The sequence below is a fragment of the Ranitomeya imitator genome, chromosome 8, assembly GCF_032444005.1.
Source record: "Ranitomeya imitator isolate aRanImi1 chromosome 8, aRanImi1.pri, whole genome shotgun sequence".
In the NCBI taxonomy this organism is placed as follows: Eukaryota; Metazoa; Chordata; class Amphibia; order Anura; family Dendrobatidae; genus Ranitomeya; species Ranitomeya imitator.
In genome coordinates this window covers 107,695,647-107,718,857 of record NC_091289.1, presented here as the reverse complement: position 1 = coordinate 107,718,857, position 23,211 = coordinate 107,695,647, and the positions used below count along the sequence as shown (strand labels likewise).

At 43.1% G+C, this 23,211-nt stretch overlaps 1 protein-coding gene across 3 annotated transcripts in view; it reads left to right on the top strand.

The window, feature by feature from the left end:
* The window catches only part of EDEM3 (ER degradation enhancing alpha-mannosidase like protein 3), a 99,646-nt gene that overhangs the window by 25,726 nt on the left and 50,709 nt on the right, over positions 1–23,211 (top strand). For all 3 annotated transcript variants that reach the window (XM_069737268.1, XM_069737266.1, XM_069737269.1), the window contains exons 3-4: positions 4,877–4,977; positions 21,380–21,419. In XM_069737268.1, coding sequence (XP_069593369.1) covers positions 4,877–4,977; positions 21,380–21,419 — 141 coding nt within the window. The remainder of the gene's footprint in view (positions 1–4,876; positions 4,978–21,379; positions 21,420–23,211) is intronic.

The following is a 23,211-nucleotide window of genomic DNA, read 5'->3' as shown; positions in this document are numbered from 1 at the left end:
ACTCTATATAATGTGAGTTTCACTTTTTTTATTGATGAACTGAAATAAATAAACTTTTTGATATTCTAATTTTGTGAGAAGCACTTGTAGATTGCAGCAGTGAAGTGGAAGGCAAATGTCCCCATCACAGCAGAGATCCGTGTTCTGGCCAGGCTTCATTAGGCGTTCTTCTCCTGTTTACTTGTGGGGTGTTGTTCTTAGGATGAATGCAGTGATGGCTGACTTCATGTTTTTCCTGTGCATTTTCCAGCACTGTAGGCCTTTCCATGATCTGACTCCATGTTCTCCTTTGTTGTTGTCTTGTTCCGTTGGCCCTTCGCTCTTGTACAGGTGCACCTGCTCTCTTCCTCCTCTGAGGGATTGTGTAGGGTACAAACCGTTGTACGAGGTTCAGCAGTGAAATCGTTCACTTGTCAGCTGCTGTTATTGCTGTGGCAAGCAGTGATTAAGCAGAATGTTGCCATCACACATCTGTGCTTGTTATGGTGTAGACCACAGACTACATTAGACTTGTGTTACTCCAGCCTGTATATACAGACACAAGAAGCAGCATCACTCGGCGGGGGGTATACCAGCTATTACTGGTGTCAGGGTCTCGGAGCACGTTTTGTGGGACTGCTCCTGCCTGTGCAGGCAGCACACTTATGCTCATGTGTCTGTTATTGGTGGTCCGGTGCTTGATCTGAAATGGAAGGGTAGCACTATTAAGTACTACAGAGAAACTGGTTTCTCTATACACTGGCAGTGTAATGGTGGTTTCCACAATGGCTGCAAGATGCAATGTTTTCAGCACACCATGGTCCTTGGACCATTGAAGCTTGAAACCACATTGAACATAGTGCCACAGACGCTGGCAACCTGCGGCATGTATGACTGATGGGGAGCCAATTGGTATGGGCATGTCACTGGTGAAATGTGTGTCAGTACATGCACTCCATGATCTAGTAGCGCCACTGTACAGTGCGGCACTACATCTTCTGTCCTGCTTCTTACCTGGGCCGCACATGTTCTGCTCCTTTTGGACATCCGGTGAGGGCTGTCTGCTTTGTTTCTGGTACACTGTGTGTACCATATTTTTCTGACCGTAAGACGCACTTTTTTTCCTCCAAATTTGAGAGGAAAGTGTGGGTGCGTCTTATGGTAGGGATGTAACGTGGGGAGGGGGCAGCAGCGAGTGGGATTGTACTGGGGAGGCAGGAGGCAGAAAAATGTCCCTGCCTAGCTTCAGGAATCAGTGCTGGGGAAACCACATGGTCCCGATCATTAAAGTACAGTGAATATTCATTAGCTGCTTCCCTGCCCACCTGTCAGCTGAGGTATTCACAGGGACACACATGGTTTCCCCAGCCCTGGATTCCTGCAGCACATGGGGAGATCAGTGTGTCTGGTGGAGGGGGCAGCAGCAGGGGCCAGAAGGGACAAGATCGCTGCGTACCTGCCTGCCAGGGCTGTGCTGGGTGCTGATTTTTCCAGCACAAGGACCTGTGTGATGTCAGGAGTGGGCGGGCTGAAGCATCACATGGCAGCACAGAGCCCTCCCTCTTCTGATGTCATCACAGGTCCTGCAGACACCACACTTCAATCTGCAAGCTTACTCCTGTGCTGTGGAGAGGCAACAAGAGGGAGCGCTCTGTGGTGTCATGGGATGGGATACTCCAGCATTTTACCTCACCACAGTGTGGCTGGCTGCCACAATTAAAAGGTTAGTCACTACAACACACAATAAAGCACTTTGCCACTTCTGTGGTGAACTATTACTCCCAGCATGCCATAGGTTCTGCAGGACATGCTGGGAGTTATAGTTCTCCCCATGGGATCTAAAAGCAGCACTCCAGTGTTATTTTTCAGTGCTGGAGTGGTGCTTTAAATATAAGCCCTGTGCCCCCATTCTTATACACGCCCTCCAGCGTCTTCATATAGTACTTTACAGACACCAAACTGGTCCCGTAGCTTCTAATATATAATTGCCTAGAATACTACTTCCTGCAATTTGTGCCAACTTCCTGTCCGGAGCTAATGTCCGGAGCTAATGTCCGGAGCTAATGTCCGGAGCTAATGTCCGGAGCTAATGTCCGGAGCTAATGTCCGGAGCTAATGTCCGGAGCTAATGTCCGGAGCGAATGTCCGGAGCTAAGTGACGTCAACAGTGTCCAGTGTCTGATTGGTTGCCGCCTGCTGCGAGCGACCAATCAGAAACGTGCCGTACTGTGACAGACTCCGCCCGCCATTTTGGTGTGATTTTTGAGTTTTTACCTCACAGCAAGTTTCTACTGCGTGGAGGCGGGCCCAGTGACGTTGCTCTTCAAGCTCCTGCCGAATTTCGTCAAAAAAATGATAATACCATTTACCAAAACTATATATATTTAGTTGTGAAGTGGTTCAGTGACATTTTCACACCAATTTTGAACTTTTGTTTGGTGTTTTCTCCATATACTGCCTATTATTCACTGACTGTTATACTGAGAGACTGCCGTTTATTAACCTCTTCTTTGCCACATTGGGTATATTGCTCTATTATTTGCCACATAAGGACATTGTCCATTATTGCCCAGCAATTTCTCTGCAATATAAACTGCCTATTTATTAATATCTGCATTCCTGCAAAGAACTATTGCCTATTATTAACTGGGTATTTTCCTACTACCTGACATTGTTCTTAAGCAAAGAACCGTTGTTGTGGCATTTGCCACAACACGCAAAGTTGTCGTCTGATGTCTTTCATCCCTCCCCTCATAAGCATGTTCATGGATCCTGTGTAACTGTACCTTAAATAACAAGAATTGTCAAGAGCTGGTGAGTGCAGCCATTTTTTGTTCTTTCTTACTATTATTTATTAATTGTATTATTCTTACATTTGAATAAATAAAGTATATATGGATTCTAGACTCCCGATTCTTTAGAATCGGGCTGCCATCTAGTCTAATATATAATTGCCTAGAATACTACTTCCTGCAATTTGTGCCAACTTCCGTGGCTTTGTCCGGAGCTAATGTCCGGAGCTAATGTCCGGAGCTAATGTCCGGAGCTAATGTCCGGAGATAAGTGACGTCAACAGTGTCCAGTGTCTGATTGGTTGCCGCCTGCTGCGAGCGACCAATCAGAAACGTGCCGTACTGTGACACACTCCGCCCGCCATTTTGGTGTGATTTTTGAATTTTTATCTCACAGCAAGTTTCTACTGCGTGGAGGCGGGCCCAGTGACGTTGCTCTTCAAGCTCCTGCCGAATTTCGTCAAAAAAATGATAATACCATTTACCAAAACTATATATATTTAGTTGTGAAGTGGTTCAGTGACATTTTCACACCAATTTTGAACTTTTGTTTGGTGTTTTCTCCATATACTGCCTATTATTTTTGTTCTTTCTTACTATTATTTATTAATTGTATTATTCTTACATTTGAATAAATAAAGTATATATGGATTCTAGACTCCCGATTCTTTAGAATCGGGCTGCCATCTAGTCTAACATAATAACATACTGTTACGTATAATAACACATATAACAGTATGTTTGTTATTCATTATTTTACCACCTTTTTTTCTTCAAATATTTTTTTCCCTATTTTCCACCTCTAAAACCTGGGTGCGTCTTTTAGTCCGGTGCATCTTATAGTCCGAAAAATACGGTACTTTGCAAGATCTTGATAACATTCCTGCCGTTCCATGGGCCGTGATTTCCAGCTTCAGGCAGCTACATCAGACTCCATATGTAAGGGCTGGCTCTTGTGTGTTAGTGACCTGATTTCTGCTTGGATAGGGTTGCTCACAACTGACCAAAGCCGCCTTTAATGATACATTACCCCAAATTAAATATGCAAATTGTCTCTTCCGAGAGGAAGAGGACTAGAACTAGGACTAGAACTCTAGTGCAACCTATTGGAAGTAGCGATCCTAACAGTCGGTCAACCCTTTAACGAGCCTTGTCACATGACTTAGGATAAGAGCCAAACCAGAATCCCAATTAGGGGAATCCAGATCTCCACTTTGCACTGACGAGGGGCAGTACCCCGAAACACAGTGTCTGCAAATTGAGATTCTGGTTTGGCTATTATCCTAAGACTTAAGCAGTGAAATGACAGCGCTCCATCCAGGTGTATAGTCCAAAACGAATACATTTATTTAAGCCATAAAACAGCAACGTTTCGACCCTCAGGGTCGAAATGTTGCTGTTTTATGGCTTAAATAAATTTATTTGTTTTGGACTATACACCTGGATGGAGCGCTGTCATTTCACTGCTTAAGTCTTCGATGGTCCTAGTGGGTTCCCTGGACCTAGACGGGCGCTCCAATCTGTGAGTGCTGTCAGCCATCTTTTCTTTTTCTGGCTATTATCCTAAGTCATGTGACAAGGCTTGTTAAAGGGTAGACATTGACTGTTAGGATTGCTGCTTCCAATAGGTGGCACTAGAGTTCTAGTCCTCTTCCTCCCTGAAGAGACAATTTGCATATTTCCCAGAGGAGCATTGCGGCTTTAAGTCTCCTCATCTCGACATGCTTAATATTTCACTCTCCGCAAGGAGAAACAATACTTCTTGGATCCTAAATAAAATACAAACTCGTGTTCATTTTGTTGTGTGAGCACTACAGCCAATCAGATAGGCTGCAGCCCTCACATTTACATCAGACACTGATTGGCTGCAGTGCTTTTGTGATAACAATGCTATGTGACTGCTTGTAGACACAAGGCCGACTTCACTTGAATGGCATCGGTTCATGAATGGGAGACTAGTTTTGTGTTGTTTTTTTTGGTCTTGTTTTTATAATTTTACTTGTGGCCCTGCCCTGCAGCATTTTAGAAAGGGGTTTCCCAGTTTTTGACACCGCAGATCATCTTCTATTTTACAGCACTGTAACATTGTTCTTTTGTTCCCCCAGCTACATGCATATCCTGCTGATGAGCTGATGCCTTTAACCTGTCGTGGTAGAATACGTGGGCAGGAGCCGAGCAGAGGAGATGTAGACGATGCTTTGGGAAAGTAAGTTCTTGACAATATAAGATATCAAGTTCATGTTTTTTTTTTTCGTTTTTTTTTCTTTTTCTTATTTTTGAGCTTAACATTTAATTTTGTACACTGCATTAAGCTATTAGATGTCTATAAATGTGTTTTTTTTCCCTTTAAATAGTCAATTATGGTGACATTGTAGTAGCAAGGATTAAAATGTGCCAACAGAACCAGCACACAAGCATAAGACCGACAGGACCACATAAGGATTCCAAGATGCCCCAATTATTGAATCACCAAAGCTCCCATATGAGGAGAGAGGCCGATTGAATATGTCTGTAATCTAGTAATAACCTGTGAACTCATGGTTACATAAACAGACCTATCCTAGATATAAGAATCCAAAATAAATACTGGGAGTAAATATACCAAGTAATTAGAGATCCAGACCTCATGTGGTCCCCAGCCCACCCCGACGCGTGTTTCGGAGAGATTCCTTCCTCAGGGGGCGTGCCGAAATGCATGTTCCCAGATATTTATAATACCGATGGCCGGAAGTAAAACAATGTTGCCATAGATACTGCCATTCTGGCCGTAGCACTCCCAGCTCAGTCAGCCAGCGCAGAAACACATGGGGCCCCACATGATCAAACGCCGGGTGCATTGCGGGAGCGGAAAGCGGCAGGAGCGGAACTGGCAAGGCGGCTCATGCGCAAAAAATGAATGTAGTGGTCATATTGGCTATGGGCACATAATATGGGCATAAATCACAAACAGATAAATAGATAATGGTATAGGCACACAACACAAAATGACGCATGTGCAAAAAAAAACCTCTACCAGCCATATTAACTGTGACCAAACTATGGACATGTAAGTAATATTATACAAAGTAATAGAAAATACCAGAGGAGAAGGGGGGCACAATATCCTATATTGTTGAGAGCATATAATATAACAATATAAACATATCGCATATCCACCAATTATGTACAATAGAGAACACCGTTATTATAGAGAGATATGTATAAAACATATACAGTTATTATATAAATATAGTGTCATATTTACATCTCACATAGAATGTATAAGTAATACAGCTACAATTGTAAAGGAAACATAAATACACACAAAGCACAGGTCTGCAAAGATAGCCACAAGATAGACATGGTAGCAAATTATACTACATCAATTTCAAGTTATCAGAAGATGATTGTTTTCCTGCTCACTCCCACGTCAAGCGCCATCAGGTACCCAAAGCAGTCAGAGATTTCTGAATAAAATTAAAAAAGAAAAAAGACAAAGAATAAAATCAAGTAAAAACAAAAATATGTGGGAAAAGTTGTACATCATGATACACAGCAATCTGGTGATCACAAAAAAGGGGCAAAAGAAAGATATTCGTTCAAACCATGAGGCTAAGATAAGAAAAAAAAAAAAGATAAGACTATATAAGAAAAAAAGGGGAGAGGATACTAATAGGGGAAACAAGAGGGTGAGCGACAAAGAGATACAAGAAAAGCGTGCTCAAGAAGGGGATACATTACCAGTTCATCAAGAAACCTATGAGCACGCTTTTTTTTTCTTATATAGTTTGCACTTTCTGGCGTTAGCGCTTTTTTATAGATCCCCCTAGATTGTTAGCGGCGCTTTATATCTCTGCGCTTGCGCAGTTTCTTCTCCTCTTTCGCCGCTTCTTTCGGCTGTTTCCGGCTCTATTGCGATGACGCATGCGCACTTCTCTTTGTCCTCTTTCGGCTTTCTCCGGGATTACTCGGCTCCACCACACGTGATCGACAGGATATTACATCACTGCCCTATATAAGGTCCTTCCGCACACTGGTATACCACCGCTCTGGGATTGCCGTTTGGAATCTTGTTCACTACCACAGGTAATTATCTTTTATAGCACGTATGGATCTACTTGTTTGCGGTCTATCTTTTCTTTTCTTGGGACCTCTGGCTCTTTATGGGGATACATCCATTAGCTCTCTGTTGTTCATCTATATCTTTGTTGTCATGGCTTATGTGTCACATAATTTATGCAGGACTTGTATACTGCAGAGCGAAATGAAAGCCCTATCTATATATATTTACTTCCCCTTGCTTGATTTTTCACGGTACTGACCTCTAGTGGGGTTATTATATAATCTACTAAGACATACTAGGTAATCATTATCTTTTTATTTAGGTTAATTGAGAACTATGTATCATTTTTTCCTGCCTTTATAGGCCTATATATAGTGAACACATGGTTTTTTATTGGCTTTATAATAGAACTAGCTGAAGAGCCCGGCGTTGCCTGGGCATAGTAAATATCTGTGATTAGTTATAGCACCTCACTTCTCTTATTTTCCCATCACGCCTCTCATTTTCCCAATCACATCTTTCATTTTCCCCCTCACATCTCTCATTTTCTCCCTCACTCCTTTCATTCCCCCCTAACACTTGTCATTTCGACCTCACATCTGTCATTTTCCGATCACTCCACTATTTTCCCTCACTCCTCTCATTTTGCACTCACACCTTTTCATTTTCACCTCACACCTCTCATTTTCACCTCAGTATATGCATGTTTGTCATCTCCCTTATATATAGTATACACCTGTATGTCATCTCCTGTTATAGTATATACCTATATGTCATCTCCCCTGTATATAGTATATACCTGCTGTGTGTCATCTCCCTGTATATAGTATATACCTGTATGTCATCTCCTCCTATATATAGTATATACCTGTATGTCATCTCCTTCTATATATAGTATATACCTGTATGTCATCTCCTCCTGTATATAGTATATACCTGTGTGTCATCTCCCCTGTATGTCATCTTCTATATATAGCATATACCTGTATGTCATCTCCTCCTGTATATAGTATATACCTGTAGGTCATCTGCTCCTGTATATAGTATATACCTGTGTCATCTCCTGTATATAGTATATACCTGTATGTCATCTCATCCTGTATATAGTATGTACCTGTATGTCATCTCCTCCTCTATATAGTATATACATGTGTGTCATCTCCCCTGTATATAGTATATACCTGTGTGTCATCTCCTCCTGTATTAGACCTCATTCACACGTTATTTGCTCAGTATTTTTACCTCAGTATTTGTAAGCTAAATTGGCAGCCTGATAAAGCCCCAGGCAACAGGAAGCCCTTCCCCCTGGCAGTGTATATTAGCTCACACATACACATAATAGACAAGTCATGTGACTGACAGCTGCCATATTTCCTATATGGTACATTTGTTGCTCTTGTAGTTTGTCTGCTTATTAATCAGATTTTTATTTTTGAAGGATAATACCAGACTTGTGTGTGTTTTAGGGCGGGTTTCGTTTGTCAAGTTGTGTGTGTTGAGTTGAGTGTGGCGACATGCATGTAGCGACTTTTGTGTGTCGAGTTGCATGTGACAGGTTAGTGTAGCAAGTTGTGTGCAGCAAGTTTTGTGCATGATGAGTTTTGCGCGTGGCGAGTTTTATGTGTGGTGCCTTTTGAGTATGTGCAAGTTTTGTATGAGGCAACTTTTGCATGTGTTGCAACTTTTGTGCATGTGGCAATTTTTCCACGAGTGCAAGTTTTGCATGTGGCGAGTTTTCCATGAGGTGAGTTTTGCGTGAGCCTAGTTTTTGCATGTGGCGAGTTTTGCGCGGCGACTTTTGTGTTTCGACTTTTATGTGGCGAGGTTGGTGTATGTGTGGTGAAATGTGTCCTGAGGGTAATATGTGTTCAAGCACGTGGTAGTTTGTGGCGCATTTTGTGTGTGTGTTCATATCCCCGTGTGTGGTGAGTATCCCATATCGGGGGCCCACCTTAGCAACTGTACGGTATATACTCTTTGGCGCCATCGCTCTCATTCTTTAAGTCACCCTTGTTCACATCTGGCAGCTGTCAATTTGCCTCCAACACTTTTCCTTTCACTTTTCCCCATTATGTAGATAGGGGCAAAATTGTTTGGTGAATTGGAAAGCGCGGGGTTAAAATTTTACCTCACAACAGTCTATGATGCTCTCGGGGTCCAGACGTGTGACTGTGCAAAATTTTGTTGCTGTAGGTGCGACGCCTCCAACACTTTTCCTTTCACTTTTTCCCCTATTATGTAGATAGGGGCAAAATTGTTTGGTGAATTGGAACGCGCGGGGTTAAAATTTTGCCTCACAACATAGCCTATGACGCTCTCTGGGTCCAGACGTGTGACTGTGCAAAATTTTGTGGCTGTAGCTGCGACGGTGCAGATGCCAATCCCGGACATACATACACACACACATACACACACACATTCAGCTTTATATATTAGACTAGCTGAAGAGCCCGGCGTTGCCTGGGCATAGTAAACATCTGTGGTTAGTTATAGCACGTCACTTCTCTTATTTTCCCATCACGCCTCTCATTTTCCCAATCACATCTTTAATTTTCCCCCTCACATCTCTCATTTTCTCCCTCACACCTCTCATTTTCTCCCTCACTCCTCTCATTCCCCCCTAACACTTGTCATTTCGACCTCACATCTGTCATTTTCCGATCACTCCACTATTTTCCCTCACTCCTCTCATTTTGCACTCACACCTTTTCATTTTCACCTCACACCTCTCATTTTCACCTCAGTATATACATGTTTGTCATCTCCCTTATATATAGTATACACCTGTATGTCATCTCCTGTATATAGTATATACCTGTATGTCATCTCCCCTGTATATAGTATATACCTGCTGTCATCTCCCCTGTATATAGTATATACCTGTATGTCATCTCCTCCTATATATAGTATATACCTGTATGTCATCTCCTCCTATATATAGTATATACCTGTATGTCATCTCCTTCTATATATAGCATATACCTGTATGTCATCTCCTCCTGTATATAGTATATACCTGTATGTCATCTTCTATATATAGCATATACCTGTATGTCATCTCCTCCTGTATATAGTATATACCTGTAGGTAATCTACTCCTGTATATAGTATGTACCTGTATGTCATCTCCTCCTTTATATAGTATATACCTGTGTGTCATCTCCCCTGTATATAGTATATATCTGTGTGATCTCCTGTATTAGACCTCGTTAACACGTTATTTGCTCAGTATTTTTACCTCAGTATTTGTAAGATAAATTGGCAGCCTGATAAATCCCCAGCCAACAGGAAGCCCTCCCCCTGGCAGTATATATTAGCTCACACATACACATAATAGACAGGCCATGTGACTGACAGCTGCCGTATTTCCTATATGGTACATTTGTTGCTCTTGTAGTTTGTCTGCTTATTAATCAGATTTTTATTTTTGAAGGCTAATACCAGACTTGTGTGTGTTTTAGGGCGTGTTTCGTATGTCAAGTTGTGTGTGTTGAGTTTTGTGTGGCAACTTGCGTGTAGCAACTTTTTGTGTGTCGAGTTGCATGTGACAGGTTAGTGTAGCAAGTTGTGTGCGGCAAGTTTTGCGCGTGGTGAGTTTTATGTCTGGTGCCTTTTGAGTATGTGCACGTTTTGTGTGAAGCAACTTTTGCATGTGTTGCAAATTTTGTGCATGTGGCAATTTTTCCGCATGTGCAAGTTTTGCGTGTGGCGAGTTTTCCATGAGGTGAGTTTTGCACTTGTGGCGAGTTTTGCGTGAGCCTATTTTTTGCATGTGGCGAGTTTTGCGCGTGGTGAGTTTTGAGCGGCGACTTTTGTGTTTCGACTTTTATGTGGCGAGGTTGGTGTATGTGTGGTGAAATGTGTGCTGAGGGTGGTATGTGTTCAAGCACGTGGTAGTGTGTGGCGCATTTTTTGTGTGTGTTTATATCCCCGTGTGTGGTGAGTATCCCATGTCGGGGTCCCACCTTAGCAACTGTACGGTATATACTCTTTGGCGCCATCACTCTCACTCTTTAAGTCTCCCTTGTTCACATCTGGCAGCTGTCAATTTGCCTCCAACACTTTTCCTTTCACTTTTCCCCATTATGTAGATAGGGGAAAAATAGTTTGGTGAATTGGAAAGCGCGGAGTTAAAGTTTCAGCTCACAACATAGCCTATTACATAGTTACATAGTTATTAAGGTTGAAGGAAGACTATATGTCCATCTAGTTCAACCCATAGCCTAACCTAACATGCCCTAACATGTTGATCCAGAGGAAGGCAAAAAAAAACCATGTGGCAAAGAGTAAGCTCCACATTGGGGAAAAAAATTCCTTCCCGACTCCACATACGGCAATCAGACTAGTTCCCTGGATCAACGCCCTATCAAGGAATCTAGTGTATATACCCTGTAACATTATACTTTTCCAGAAAGGTATCCAGTCCCCTCTTAAATTTAAGTAATGAATCACTCATTACAACATCATACGGCAGAGAGTTCCATAGTCTCACTGCTCTTACAGTAAAGAATCCGCGTCTGTTATTATGCTTAAACCTTTTTTCCTCCAACCGCAGAGTATGCCCCCTTGTCCCTGTTTCAGGTCTATGATTAAAAAGATCATCAGAAAGGTCTTTGTACTGTCCCCTCATATATTTATACATTAAAATAAGATCACCCCTTAGTCTTCGTTTTTCCAAACTAAATAGCCACAATTGTAATAACCTATCTTGGTATTGCAGACCCCCCAGTCCTCTAATAACCTTGGTCGCTCTTCTCTGCACCCGCTCTAGTTCAGCTATGTCTTCTTTCTACACCGGAGACCAGAACTGTGCACAGTATTCTAAGTGTGGTCGAACTAGTGACTTGTATAGAGGTAAAATTATGTTCTCCTCATGAGCATCTATGCCTCTTTTAATGCATCCCATTATTTTATTTGCCTTTGTAGCCGCTGCCTGACACTGGCCACTGAATTTAAGTTGGTCATCCACCCATACACCCAGGTCTTTTTCATTGACGGTTTTGCCCAGAGTTTTAGAATTAAGCACATAATTATACATCTTATTACTTCTACCCAAGTGCATGACCTTACATTTATCCCCATTAAAGCTCATTTGCCATTTATCAGCCCAAGCTTCTAGTTTACATAAATCATCCTGTAATATAAAATTGTCCTCCTCTGTATTGATTACCCTGCAGAGTTTAGTGTCATCTGCAAATATTGAAATTCTACTCTGAATGCCCCCTACAAGGTCATTAATAAATATGTTAAAAAGTAGAGGGCCCAATACTGACCCCTGTGGTACCCCACTGCTAACCGCTACCCAGTCCGAGTGTGCTCCATTAATAACCACCCTTTGTTTCCTATCCCTGAGCCAGCTCTCAACCCACTTGCACATATTTTCCCCTATCCCCATTATTCTCATTTTATGTATCAACCTTTTGTGTGGCACCGTATCAAAAGCTTTTGAAAAGTCCATATACACTACATCCACTGGGTTCCCTTGGTCCAATCCGGAACTTACCTCTTCATAGAAACTGATCAAATTAGTCTGACATGAACGGTCCCTAGTAAACCCGTGCTGATACTAGGTCATGAGGTTATTCCTCTTCAGATACTCCAGTATAGCATCCCTTAGAATGCCCTCCAGGATTTTACCCACTGTAGAGGTTAAGCTTACTGGCCTATAATTTCCGAGTTCAGTTTTTGTTCCCTTTTTGAATATTGGCACCACATTTGCTATATGCCAGTCCTGCGGCACAGACCCTGTTATTATGGAGTCTTTAAAGATTAAAAATAATGGTCAATCAATGACTGTACTTAATTCCTGCAGTACTCGAGGGTGTATCCCATCCGGGCCCGGAGATTTGTCAATTTTAGTGATGTTTAGACGCCGCCGCACTTCCTGCTGGGTTAAGCAATGACGCTCTCGGGGTCCAGACGTGTGACTGTGCAAAATTTTGTGGCTGTAGCTGCGACGCCTCCAACACTTTTCATTTCACTTTTTCCCCATTATTTAGATAACGGCAAAATTGTTTGAATTGGAAAGCGCGGGGTTAAAATTTCACCTCACAACGTAGCCTATGACGCTCTCTGGGTCCAGACGTGTGACTGTGCAAAATTTTGTTGCTGTAGCTGCGACGCTTCCAACACTTTTCCTTTCACTTTTTTCCCCATTATGTAGATAGGGGCAAAATTGTTTGGTGAATTGGAACGCGCGGGGTTAAAATTTCGCCTCACAATATAGCCTATGACGCTTTCGGGGTCCAGACGTGTGACTGTGCAAAATTTTGTGGCTGTAGCTGCGACGGTGCAGATGCCAATCCCGGACATACACACACACATACACACACACACACATTCAGCTTTATATAGTAGATATCATGTATGTTTTTTCTCTTCCATTTTCATTTTGTGAGTTCACCACATATGCAGATTGCTATTAACCTTATAGGTATTATGCAGTAGCAGCACTGACTTATTATCTGTTTACTTTGTATATGATTTATTTGTCGTATCTGTATTTATATTGTATTATGTTTGTTTTTACTTATATAGATTGTACCCTTGATCAAGACCGTTTACGGTCGAAACGTTGGGAAAAGTTTCTTGTTATACCCTGTTTCATGGCTGTGAACTCCCAGAATAAATAAAAAATTCATCACTGTTAATCGAAGACAAGATTTTCTCATTTCTTCTTATTTTGTGTGTGCTGGAGGTTGTTCTATTATATTGATCCAGAGAATTAGTCTGATTGCCGTATGTGGAGTCTGGATGGATTTTTTTCCCCAATGTGGAGCTTACTCTTTGCCACATGGTTTTTTTTGCCTTCCTCTGGATATGCATGTTAGGGCATGTTAGGTTAGGCTATGGGCTGAACTAGATGGACTTAAAATCTTCCTTAAACCTTAATAACTGTTATGTTACTACGTCATATGTCATGTTCCTACCTTTGAAGGCTCCCATGCGGAGCCCACATCTTTTCCATCACATGATGACTGATTTAGTTAGCCAACATGTGCCCTTAACAGGGGCAGGTGGAGCAGTGCTCAGCCCAAGGCTTTTAACATGTTAAATCCCGCTGTAAATACCGTGATCATGGGGAGCCAATAGGTTGCCATAACAGCCAGGGGCTTGGTGAAGATCCTCGTGCCTTTCCTTACAATCCTGTTGTGCACACCAGCCCGTGGCTTCTATACGTAGATGTGTTGATACACTGCCATGTATAGCATAAGCAATTGGACGATCGCTGCTTCAGGTCACCTGAGGGGACTGTTAACCCCTTAATCCCATAAGACGTACTATCCCGTCGAGGTGACCTGGGACTTAATTCCCAGTGACGGGATAGTACGTCATAGTCGACCGGCCGCACTCACGGGGGGAGAGCCGTCGGGTGTCAGCTGATTATTACAGCTGACATCCGGCACTATGTGCCAGGAGCGGTCACTGACCGCTCCCGGCACATTAACCCCCGAAACAGTGCGATCAAACATGATTGCAGCGTTCCGGCGGCATAGGGAAGTATTGCGCAGGGAGGGGGCTCCCTGCGTGCTTCCTTGAGACCCTCAGAACAACGCGATGTGATCGCTTTGTTCCGATTGTCTCCTCCGTCCTTCTCCTTGCAGGCCCCGGATCCAAAATGGCCGTGGGGGGACCTTCCGGGTCCTGCAGGGAGGTGGCTTGCAAGCACCTGATAAGAGCAGGCGCCGGCAAACCTGCAGCCCTGCCTGTCAGATCGCTGATCTGACACAGTGCTGTGCAAAGTGTCAGATCAGCGATCTGACACTATAGCATGATGTCCCACTCTGGGACAAAGTAAAAAAGTGAAAGGGTCTCCTACGTCCTCCTCCCTGCAGACCCCGGATCCAAGATGGCCACAGGGCTCCTTCCGGGTCCTGCAGGGAGGTGGCTTGCAATCGCCTGCTCAGAGCAGGCGCCAGCAAGCCTCCCTGCAGTGCCTGTCAGATCGCTGCTCTGACACAGTGCACTGCAAAGTGTCAGATCAGCGATCTGATAATATATAGTGATGTCCCCCCTGGGGCAATGTTATAAAGTAAAAAAAAAAAATTTACATGTGTAAAAATCCTAAACAAAGAAAAAAAACAACATTTCTTTATCTAAATAATAAAAATAAAAGTACACATTTAGTATCGCTGCGTCCGTAACGACCCAATCTATAAAACTGTCACACTAGTTAACCCCTTCAGTGAACACGTAAAAAAAAAGGCAAAAAGCAACGCTTTATTATCATACCGCCAAACAAAAAGTGGAATAAGGCTACTTTCACACTTGCGTTGTGTGACGTACGTCGCAATGCGTCATTTTGGAGAAAAAGCGCATCCTGCAAATGTGCCCGCAGGATGCGTTTTTTTCCCCATAGACTTGCATTAGCGACGTATGGCCACACGTCGCATCCGTCGTGGGACGGATGCGTCGTGTTTTGGCGGACCCTCAGCACAAAAAAAGTTACATGTAACTTTTTGTGCATCGAGTCCACATGCGCATGCGCGGCCGATACTTCGCCCCCTCCTCCCCAGACATTACAATGGGGCAGCGGATGCATTGAAAAACTGCATCTGCTGCCCCCGTTAATTTTTTTTCACAACGTGCGTCGGCACGTACCGACGCAAGTGTGAAAGTAGCCTAACACACAATCAAAAAGACGGATATCAACATGGTACCGCTGAAAACGTCATCTTGTCCCGCAAAAAACAAGCCACCATACAGCATCATCAGCGAAACAATAAAAAAGTTAGTCCTCAGAATAAAGCAATGCAAAAATACCGTATATACTCAAGTATAAGCCGAGATTTTCAGCCCAAATTTTTGGGCTGAAAGTGCCCCTCTCGGCTTATACTCGAGTCAAGGTGGGTGGCAGGGTCGACGGGTGAGGGGGAGAGGGCGCTGAGGCATACTTACCTAGTCCTGGCGATCCTGCGCTCCCCCTGCCGTCCCACGGTCTTCTGTGCTGCAGCGTCTTCCCCTCTTCAGCGGTCACGTGGGACCGCTCATTAAAAAAATGAATAGGCGGCTCCACCTCCCATAGGGGTGCAGCCGCGTATTCATTTCTCTAATCAGCGGTGCCGGTGACCGCTGATAGAGAAAGAGGCTGCGGCACCGAAGACCAGGCAGAGGGAGCGTCAGGATCGCTGGGACCAGGTAAGTATTTTATATTCACCTGTCCGCGTTCCAGCCGCCGGGCGTTGCTCCATCTTCCCGGCGTCTCCATCTTCCCGGCGTCTGCGCTCTGACTGTTCAGGTCAGAGGGCGCGATGACGCATATAGTGTGCGCGGCGCCCTCTGCCTGATCAGTCAGAGCAGAGACGCCGGGAAGATGGAGGCGCCGGGACCGGACGCTGGGAGCTGCAAGCAAGAGAGGCGAGTATGTGTTTTTTTTTTTTTTTTTTTTTTATTGCAGCAGCGGCACAGATTTATGTGGAGCATCTATGGGGAAATATGAACGGTGCAGAGCACTATATGGGGCACAGCTATGGGGCACAATGAACGGTGCAGAGCACTGTATGGGGCACAGATATGGGGCACAATGAACGGTGCAGAGCACTATATGGGGCACAGCTATGGGGCACAATGAACGGTGCAGAGCACTGTATATGGGGCACAATGAACGGTGCAGAGCACTATATGGGGCACAGCTATGGGGCACAATGAACGGTGCAGAGCACTATATGGGGCACAGCTATGGGGCACAATGAACGGTGCAGAGCACTATATGGGGCACAGCTATGGGGCACAATGAACGGTGCAGAGCACTATATGGGGCACAGCTATGGGGCACAATGAACGGTGCAGAGCACTATATGGGGCACAGCTATGGGGCACAATGAACGGTGCAGAGAACTGTATATGGGGCACAGCTATGGGGCACAATGAACGGTGCAGAGCACTATATGGGGCACAGCTATGGGGCACAATGAACGGTGCAGAGCACTATATGGGGCACAGCTATGGGGCACAATGAACGGTGCAGAGCACTGTATATGGGGCACAATGAACGGTGCAGAGCACTGTATATGGGGAACAGCTATGGGGCACAATGAACGGTGCAGAGCACTGTATATGGGGAACAGATATGGGGCACAATGAACGGTGCAGAGCACAGTATGGGGCACAGCTATGGGACAAAATGAACAGTGCAGAGCATTGTATATGGGGCACAGATATGGGGCAATAATGAACGGTGCCGAGCACAGTATGGGGCACAGCTATGGGGAAATATGAATGGTGCAGAGCACTATATGGCACAGCTATGGGGAAATATGAACGGAGCAGAGCACTATATGGGGCACAGCTATGGGGAAATATGAACGGAGCAGAGCACTATACGGGGCACAGCTATGGGACAAAATGAACGGTGCAGAGCACTATATGGGGCACAGCTATGGGGAAATATGAACGGTGCAGAGCACTATATGGCACAGCTATGGGGAAATAATGATCTATTTTTATTTTTGAAATTCACCGGTAAATGCTGCATTTCCACCCTAGGCTTATACTCGAGTCAATAAGTTTTCCCAGTTTTTTGTGGCAAAATTAGGGGGGTCGGATTATACTCGGGTCTGCTTATACTCGAGTATATACGGTAATTATTTATCGTATAAAAGCGCCAAAACATAAAAAAAATATATATATAAATGAGGTATCGCTGTAATCGTACTGACCCGAAGAATAAAACTGCTTTATCAATTTTACCAAACGCTGAACGGTATAAACGCCCCCCCTTCCCCCCCGAAAGAAATTCATGAATAGCTGGTTTTTGGTCATTCTGCCTCATAAAAAATCAAAATAAAAAGCAATCAAAAAACATCACGTGCCCAAAAATGGTACAAAAAAAAAGTCATCTCGTCCCGCAAAAAACGACACCTCACATGACTCTGTGGACCAAAATATGGAAAAATTATAGCTCTCAATATGTTTAGACGCAAAACTATTTTTTGCATTAAAAAGCATCTTTTATTGTGTGACAGCTGCCAATCCTAAAAATCCGTTAAAAAAACCTACTATTAAAGTAACTCAAACTCCCGTTCATTACCCCCTTAGGGAAAAATAATAAAATAAAAAAAGTATTTATTTCCATTTTCCCATTAGAGTTGGGGTTGGGGCTACTACAGTTGGGGTTGGGGCTACTACAATTGGGGTTTGGATTACATTTACTGTTGGGTTTAGGGTTAGGGGTGTGGTTAGGGTTAGGGGCATGTTTGGGTTAGGGGTGCGCTGGTGTTAGAATTGGGGATTTCCACTTTTTAGGCACCTCACATGTAAAGCGCCATGGAATAAATGGCGCTATAACAATAAATAATAATAATAATAATCGGGTTCTCCAAACACAACATGGCGTCCGATCTCAATTCCAGCCAATTCTGCGTTGAAAAAGTAAAACAGTGCTCCTTCCCTTCCGAGCTCTGCCGTATGCCCAAACAGAGGTTTACCCCAACACTAGATAAGTTCCTTAGGGGGTCTACACAAAGTGGTGTCACTTGTGGGGGGTTTCAATGTTTAGGCACATCAGTGGCTCTCCAAACGCGACATGGCGTCCCATCTCAATTCCAGTCAATTTTGCATTGAAAAGTCAAACGGCGCTCCTTCCTTTCCGAGCTCTGCCATGCGCCCAAACAGTGGTTTACCCCGACATATGGGGTATTGGCTTACTCAGGACAAATTGTACAACTTTTGGGCTCCAATTTCTCCTATTACCCTTGGTAAAAAAAAACAAATTGGAGCAGAAATAAATTTTTTGTGAAAAATAGTTAATGTTCATTTTTTTTTTTATTTTTTTTAAACATTACAAAAATTCCTGTGAAACACCTGAAGGGTTAATAAACTTCTAGAATATGATTTTGAGCACCTTAAGGGGTGCGGTTTTTAGAATGGTGTCACACTTTGGTATTTTCTATCATATAGACCCCTTAAAGTGACTTCAAATGTAATGTGGGCCCTAAAAAGAAATGGTGTTGTAAAATTGAGAAATTGCTGGTCAACTTTTAACCCTTACAACTCCCTAACAAAAAAAAAAATTGGGGTTCCAAAATTGTGCTGAAGTAAAGTAGACATGTGGGAAATGTTACTTATTACCGTAAGTATTTTGTGTGACATATCTCTGTGATTTAAGGGCATTAAAAATTCAAAGTTGGAAAATTGCGAATTTTTCAAAATTTTCTCCAAATTTCAATTTTTTCACAAATAAAGGGAGGTAATATCAAAGAAATGTTACCACTATCATGAAGTACAATATGTCAAAAGAAAACAATGTCAGAATCACCATGATCCGTTGAAGCGTTCCAGAGTTATAAACTCATAATGGGACTGTGGTCAGAATTGTAAAAATTAGCCCGGTCATTAACGTGCAAACCACCCTTGGGGTTAAGGGGTTACATGCAGCAAAAGGTTAAAAAAAAAGTTACAAATATTTAAAAAAAATATATATAAATAAATAAATAAAAGTTCAAGCCCCCTTTTCCCCCATTGAAACTAAATAAATAAAAATGTTTCGCAGATTTCAGAAATGTCCACTCTATCAAAATATGAAATTAATTTGATTGGTAAACTGTAACAAAGAAAATTCAAAATGCCAGAATTGTGTTTTTTTTTTCTTTGCCTCTGCATTGCAATAAAAGGCAATCAAACCATCGTATCTAGGCCAAAATGGTGTCAGTATACAGCCCCATATCCTGGAAAATTAAAATGTTATGCGTCTCAGAAAACAGGGACACAATGTTAAAAAGAAAAAAAAAATTTATACAAATTTACGATTTTTTTTCACCACTTAAAAATCAAAAAGCAATAAAAACTATACACATTTTGTATCTCCGTACTTGCACTGACCCGGAGAATCATATTGCATGGTCAATTTTACCATATAGTTTTTTTATTTACCATGTTTTCACCACACTTGGATTTTTTCCCATTTTCGAGTACACTATGTGGTAAAATGAATAGTGTTATTCAAAAGTACAACTCCTGCAAAAAAAAAAAGCCATCATTTGCCTATAACTGCATAAAAATAAAAATGTTATGGCTCTGGGAACAAGGAGAGGAAAAAATGGAAAAAGCCAAAATTGCCCAAGGGGTTAAGAGGTGCACGTCTCTTTGTACATTTCTCTCTGTCGAAGGATATGTTTCCACTGTCATTATTGGCAGCTCTTTGGATGCAGCACATGTCCGCTCTGTCCAAAGAGCTGCCGGCTTTTGTATGCCCGGTGATTCCGCCTGTGTTCATTGAACCGTGCGGAATCATCGCATCCTATACATAGGACGGTGATATTTATCTTACAGAGACTGAGCGTCTCCGCAAGGTAATTAGACATGCTGCAGTCTGGAAAGATGCACCGCATGTGCGTATACGCAGGAATACTGGAGGCGTCCGTGCACGCATGTCCGATACTATGCTGTAACATCTGGACGCTGCGGATATACACAGCATTTACTGACTGTGGAAACATACCCTAATTGTCCGTGTTCCAGGAAGTCAAATGAGTTCTCGCTTCTGTAGAGGTGTAACTTAACCCTATTTCATTAGTAAATTCTGTTCAAAACATTGCAGGGAAAGGGAAAAACAGGAAACTATTCCTATTTATTTCTAGGATGTGGTATCCATCATAATTTGACTTTATTCCACTAGAAATCTGGTATATATCTATCAGTAGGTTCTGCACTCGGGGTAGGGCTATACGGTGTCCTTGGCTGTGGCACCTGCTGCATCATGCACAATACAAGTGAACGGGGTCGCATTGCAACCCCAAAAGTATGGCGACAAGAGAGTTGTAAGAAGCCCGACCTCATCTGATTTCTGCAGCTTGCTTGCCACAGTTTCAGTAAACGCTGGGTCGCAATGCTACCCCATTCACTTGTATTATCACAGCTCCACCCAGCAAACATTGGTTGTGCCAGGTGTTGTTTCCAAAATCACCAGATAGCCCCATATCTATGACTTAGTTTATTTCTGAATCAGAGCAATTGAATAAAGTCCTACAATGTAGAACAGCTCTCGTGTCCCTAAGAATGGAAGCTCCCTCGTGCCTTATTTACGACCAAGCTCTTGTATTCTACAGGCTCTGTCTTAGGGCAGCACGGTGGCTCAGTGTTTAGCACAGCAGCCTTGCAGTGCTGGGGTCCCGGGTTCTAATACCACCTTGGACAACATCTGCAAGGAGTTTGTATGTTCTGCCCGTGTTTGTGTGGGTTTCCTCCAGGTTCTCTGGTTTCCTCCCACACTCCAAAGACATACTGATGGGGAATGTAGATTGTGAGCCCCATCGGGGACAGCGATGATAATGTGTGCAAACTGTAAAGCGCTGCGGAATATGTTAGCGCTATATAAAAATAAAGATTATTATTTGGGTATGTTCACAAATCTTTCTGCTAGTAATTCACCTCCCATTGATTTCAATAGAAAGTCTGCTGTTCGGACAGCGCAGGCATTATTTTCCACACGAATGCTTATGTAGACTTTCGTATGATCAGACGTGATATTTTATGCTTTTATATGTCAAATGCAATACAGAATAAGCAGTAGCCCTGCATTTATGACACGACTTCTCCCAGTGTAAGTGATCTTTTCCTTCTTTTGTAGGTTTTCTTTAACGTTAATTGATACACTGGATACGTTGGTGGTGAGTATTTTGTGTAGTTTGCTGTGTGTCAGTATAACATTGTATAAACTGTTAACAATACCTTTGTTTTAGGAGTTTGTGATCTGGCTCTTTAGGTTTTGTATTTTCTTAATCGTTATTATAATTCTCATCAGTCAGAAAAATTCTCAAAAGGTAAATAGTGGAAAGTGTCATTGCTTCTCCCCCAGAAATGTGTTGTGCTTCAGTTAGGAAAATTCTATCTGCTGGACGTAAAGATGCAGTTTAAGTAGTCATCTTCCCCTCCTATGCGGCACTATACCCATCATGTCTACGAACAACACAGACTTTCTACTGTTTAAAATGTTGTCAATGTTTTTTTTCCATATCACAATCTTTTTCTGTCCTCTCAGGAATAGTTTACATGAGTTATCAGTAGATGCAGCACTATACACAGATGATAACTCAGGATCTACTGTGACAATAGGCGATGTCACACCTGACCGCCTCCCCATATTGACCTTTGCACAGGCTCCTAAGGCACTTTAATACAAAAGATAGGGTCGGGATCCAACCATTGTGGCCCTGTGCATGTTATATCCTGAAACATAAGGAAGTGTAAGCCTAAAAAAGCCTTAAGGTACCGTCACATTTAGCGACGCTGCAGCGATATAGACAACAATGCCGATCGCTGCAGCGTCGCTGTTTAGGTCGTTGTGTGGTCGCTGGGGAGCTGTCACACAGACAGCTCTCCAGCGACCAACGATGCCGAAGTCCCCGGGTAACCAGGGTAAACATCGGGTTACTAAGCGCAGGGCCGCGCTTAGTAACCCGATGTTTACCCTGGTTACCATTGTAAAAGTTAAAAAAAACAAACAGTACATACTCACATTCCGGTGTCTGTCACGTCCCCCCGCCGTCAGCTTCCCGCACTGACTGTGTCGGCGGCGGACGGCCATAAAGCAGAGCACAGCGGTGACGTCACCGCTGTGCTCTGCTTTACGGCCGGCCGGGGCTGACAGTCAGTGCGGGAAGCTGACGCCGGGGGACGTAACAGACACCGGAATGTGAGTATGTACTGTTTGTTTTTTTTAACTTTTACAATGGTAACCAGGGTAAATATTGGGTTACTAAGCGCGGCCCTGCGCTTAGTAACCTGATAATTTACCCTGGTTACCAGTGAACACATTGCTGGATCGGCGTCACACACGCCGATACAGCGGGTGAACAGCGACCAAAAAAAAGGTCCTGATCATTCCCAGCGACCAACGATCTCCCAGCAGGGGCCTGATCGTTGGTTGCTGTCACGCATAACGATTTCGTTAACGATATCGTTGCTACGTCACAAAAAGCAACGATATCGTTAACAAAATCGTTGTGTGAGAAGGTACCTTTAGTTGCCAGTGTAAAAATTGCAAGCTTTCTATTGGCGTTATGTAAAAATAAAAAAAAATCCAAAAATGTGCTAAAAAAACAAACAAAACACATTTAACTAAAAAATCTGATGTAATCAATAGATCGGTTCCCTTTTAGAGGGAATTCGTCACCATAATTTTGCTCTCTGCATTTGAGAGAAGCATGAATCGGGGCCGAGCGCCTGATTTCAATGATGTCACTTACTGGCCCGTTAGCGGCAGTTTTGATAAAATCCCTGTTTTATTTGATGCACATCTAAATTCTCTGAATGCTGACCTCTGTTTAACCCCACCCACAACACTGGCAGCTTCCTGTGTACACTGTGCATAGGCAGAAAGCTGCCAATCAGAGGTGGGAACAAGGTTAACCAGAGCAGGAGGACTAAATTGCATGAGACCACTAATCCTCATGCTGATAA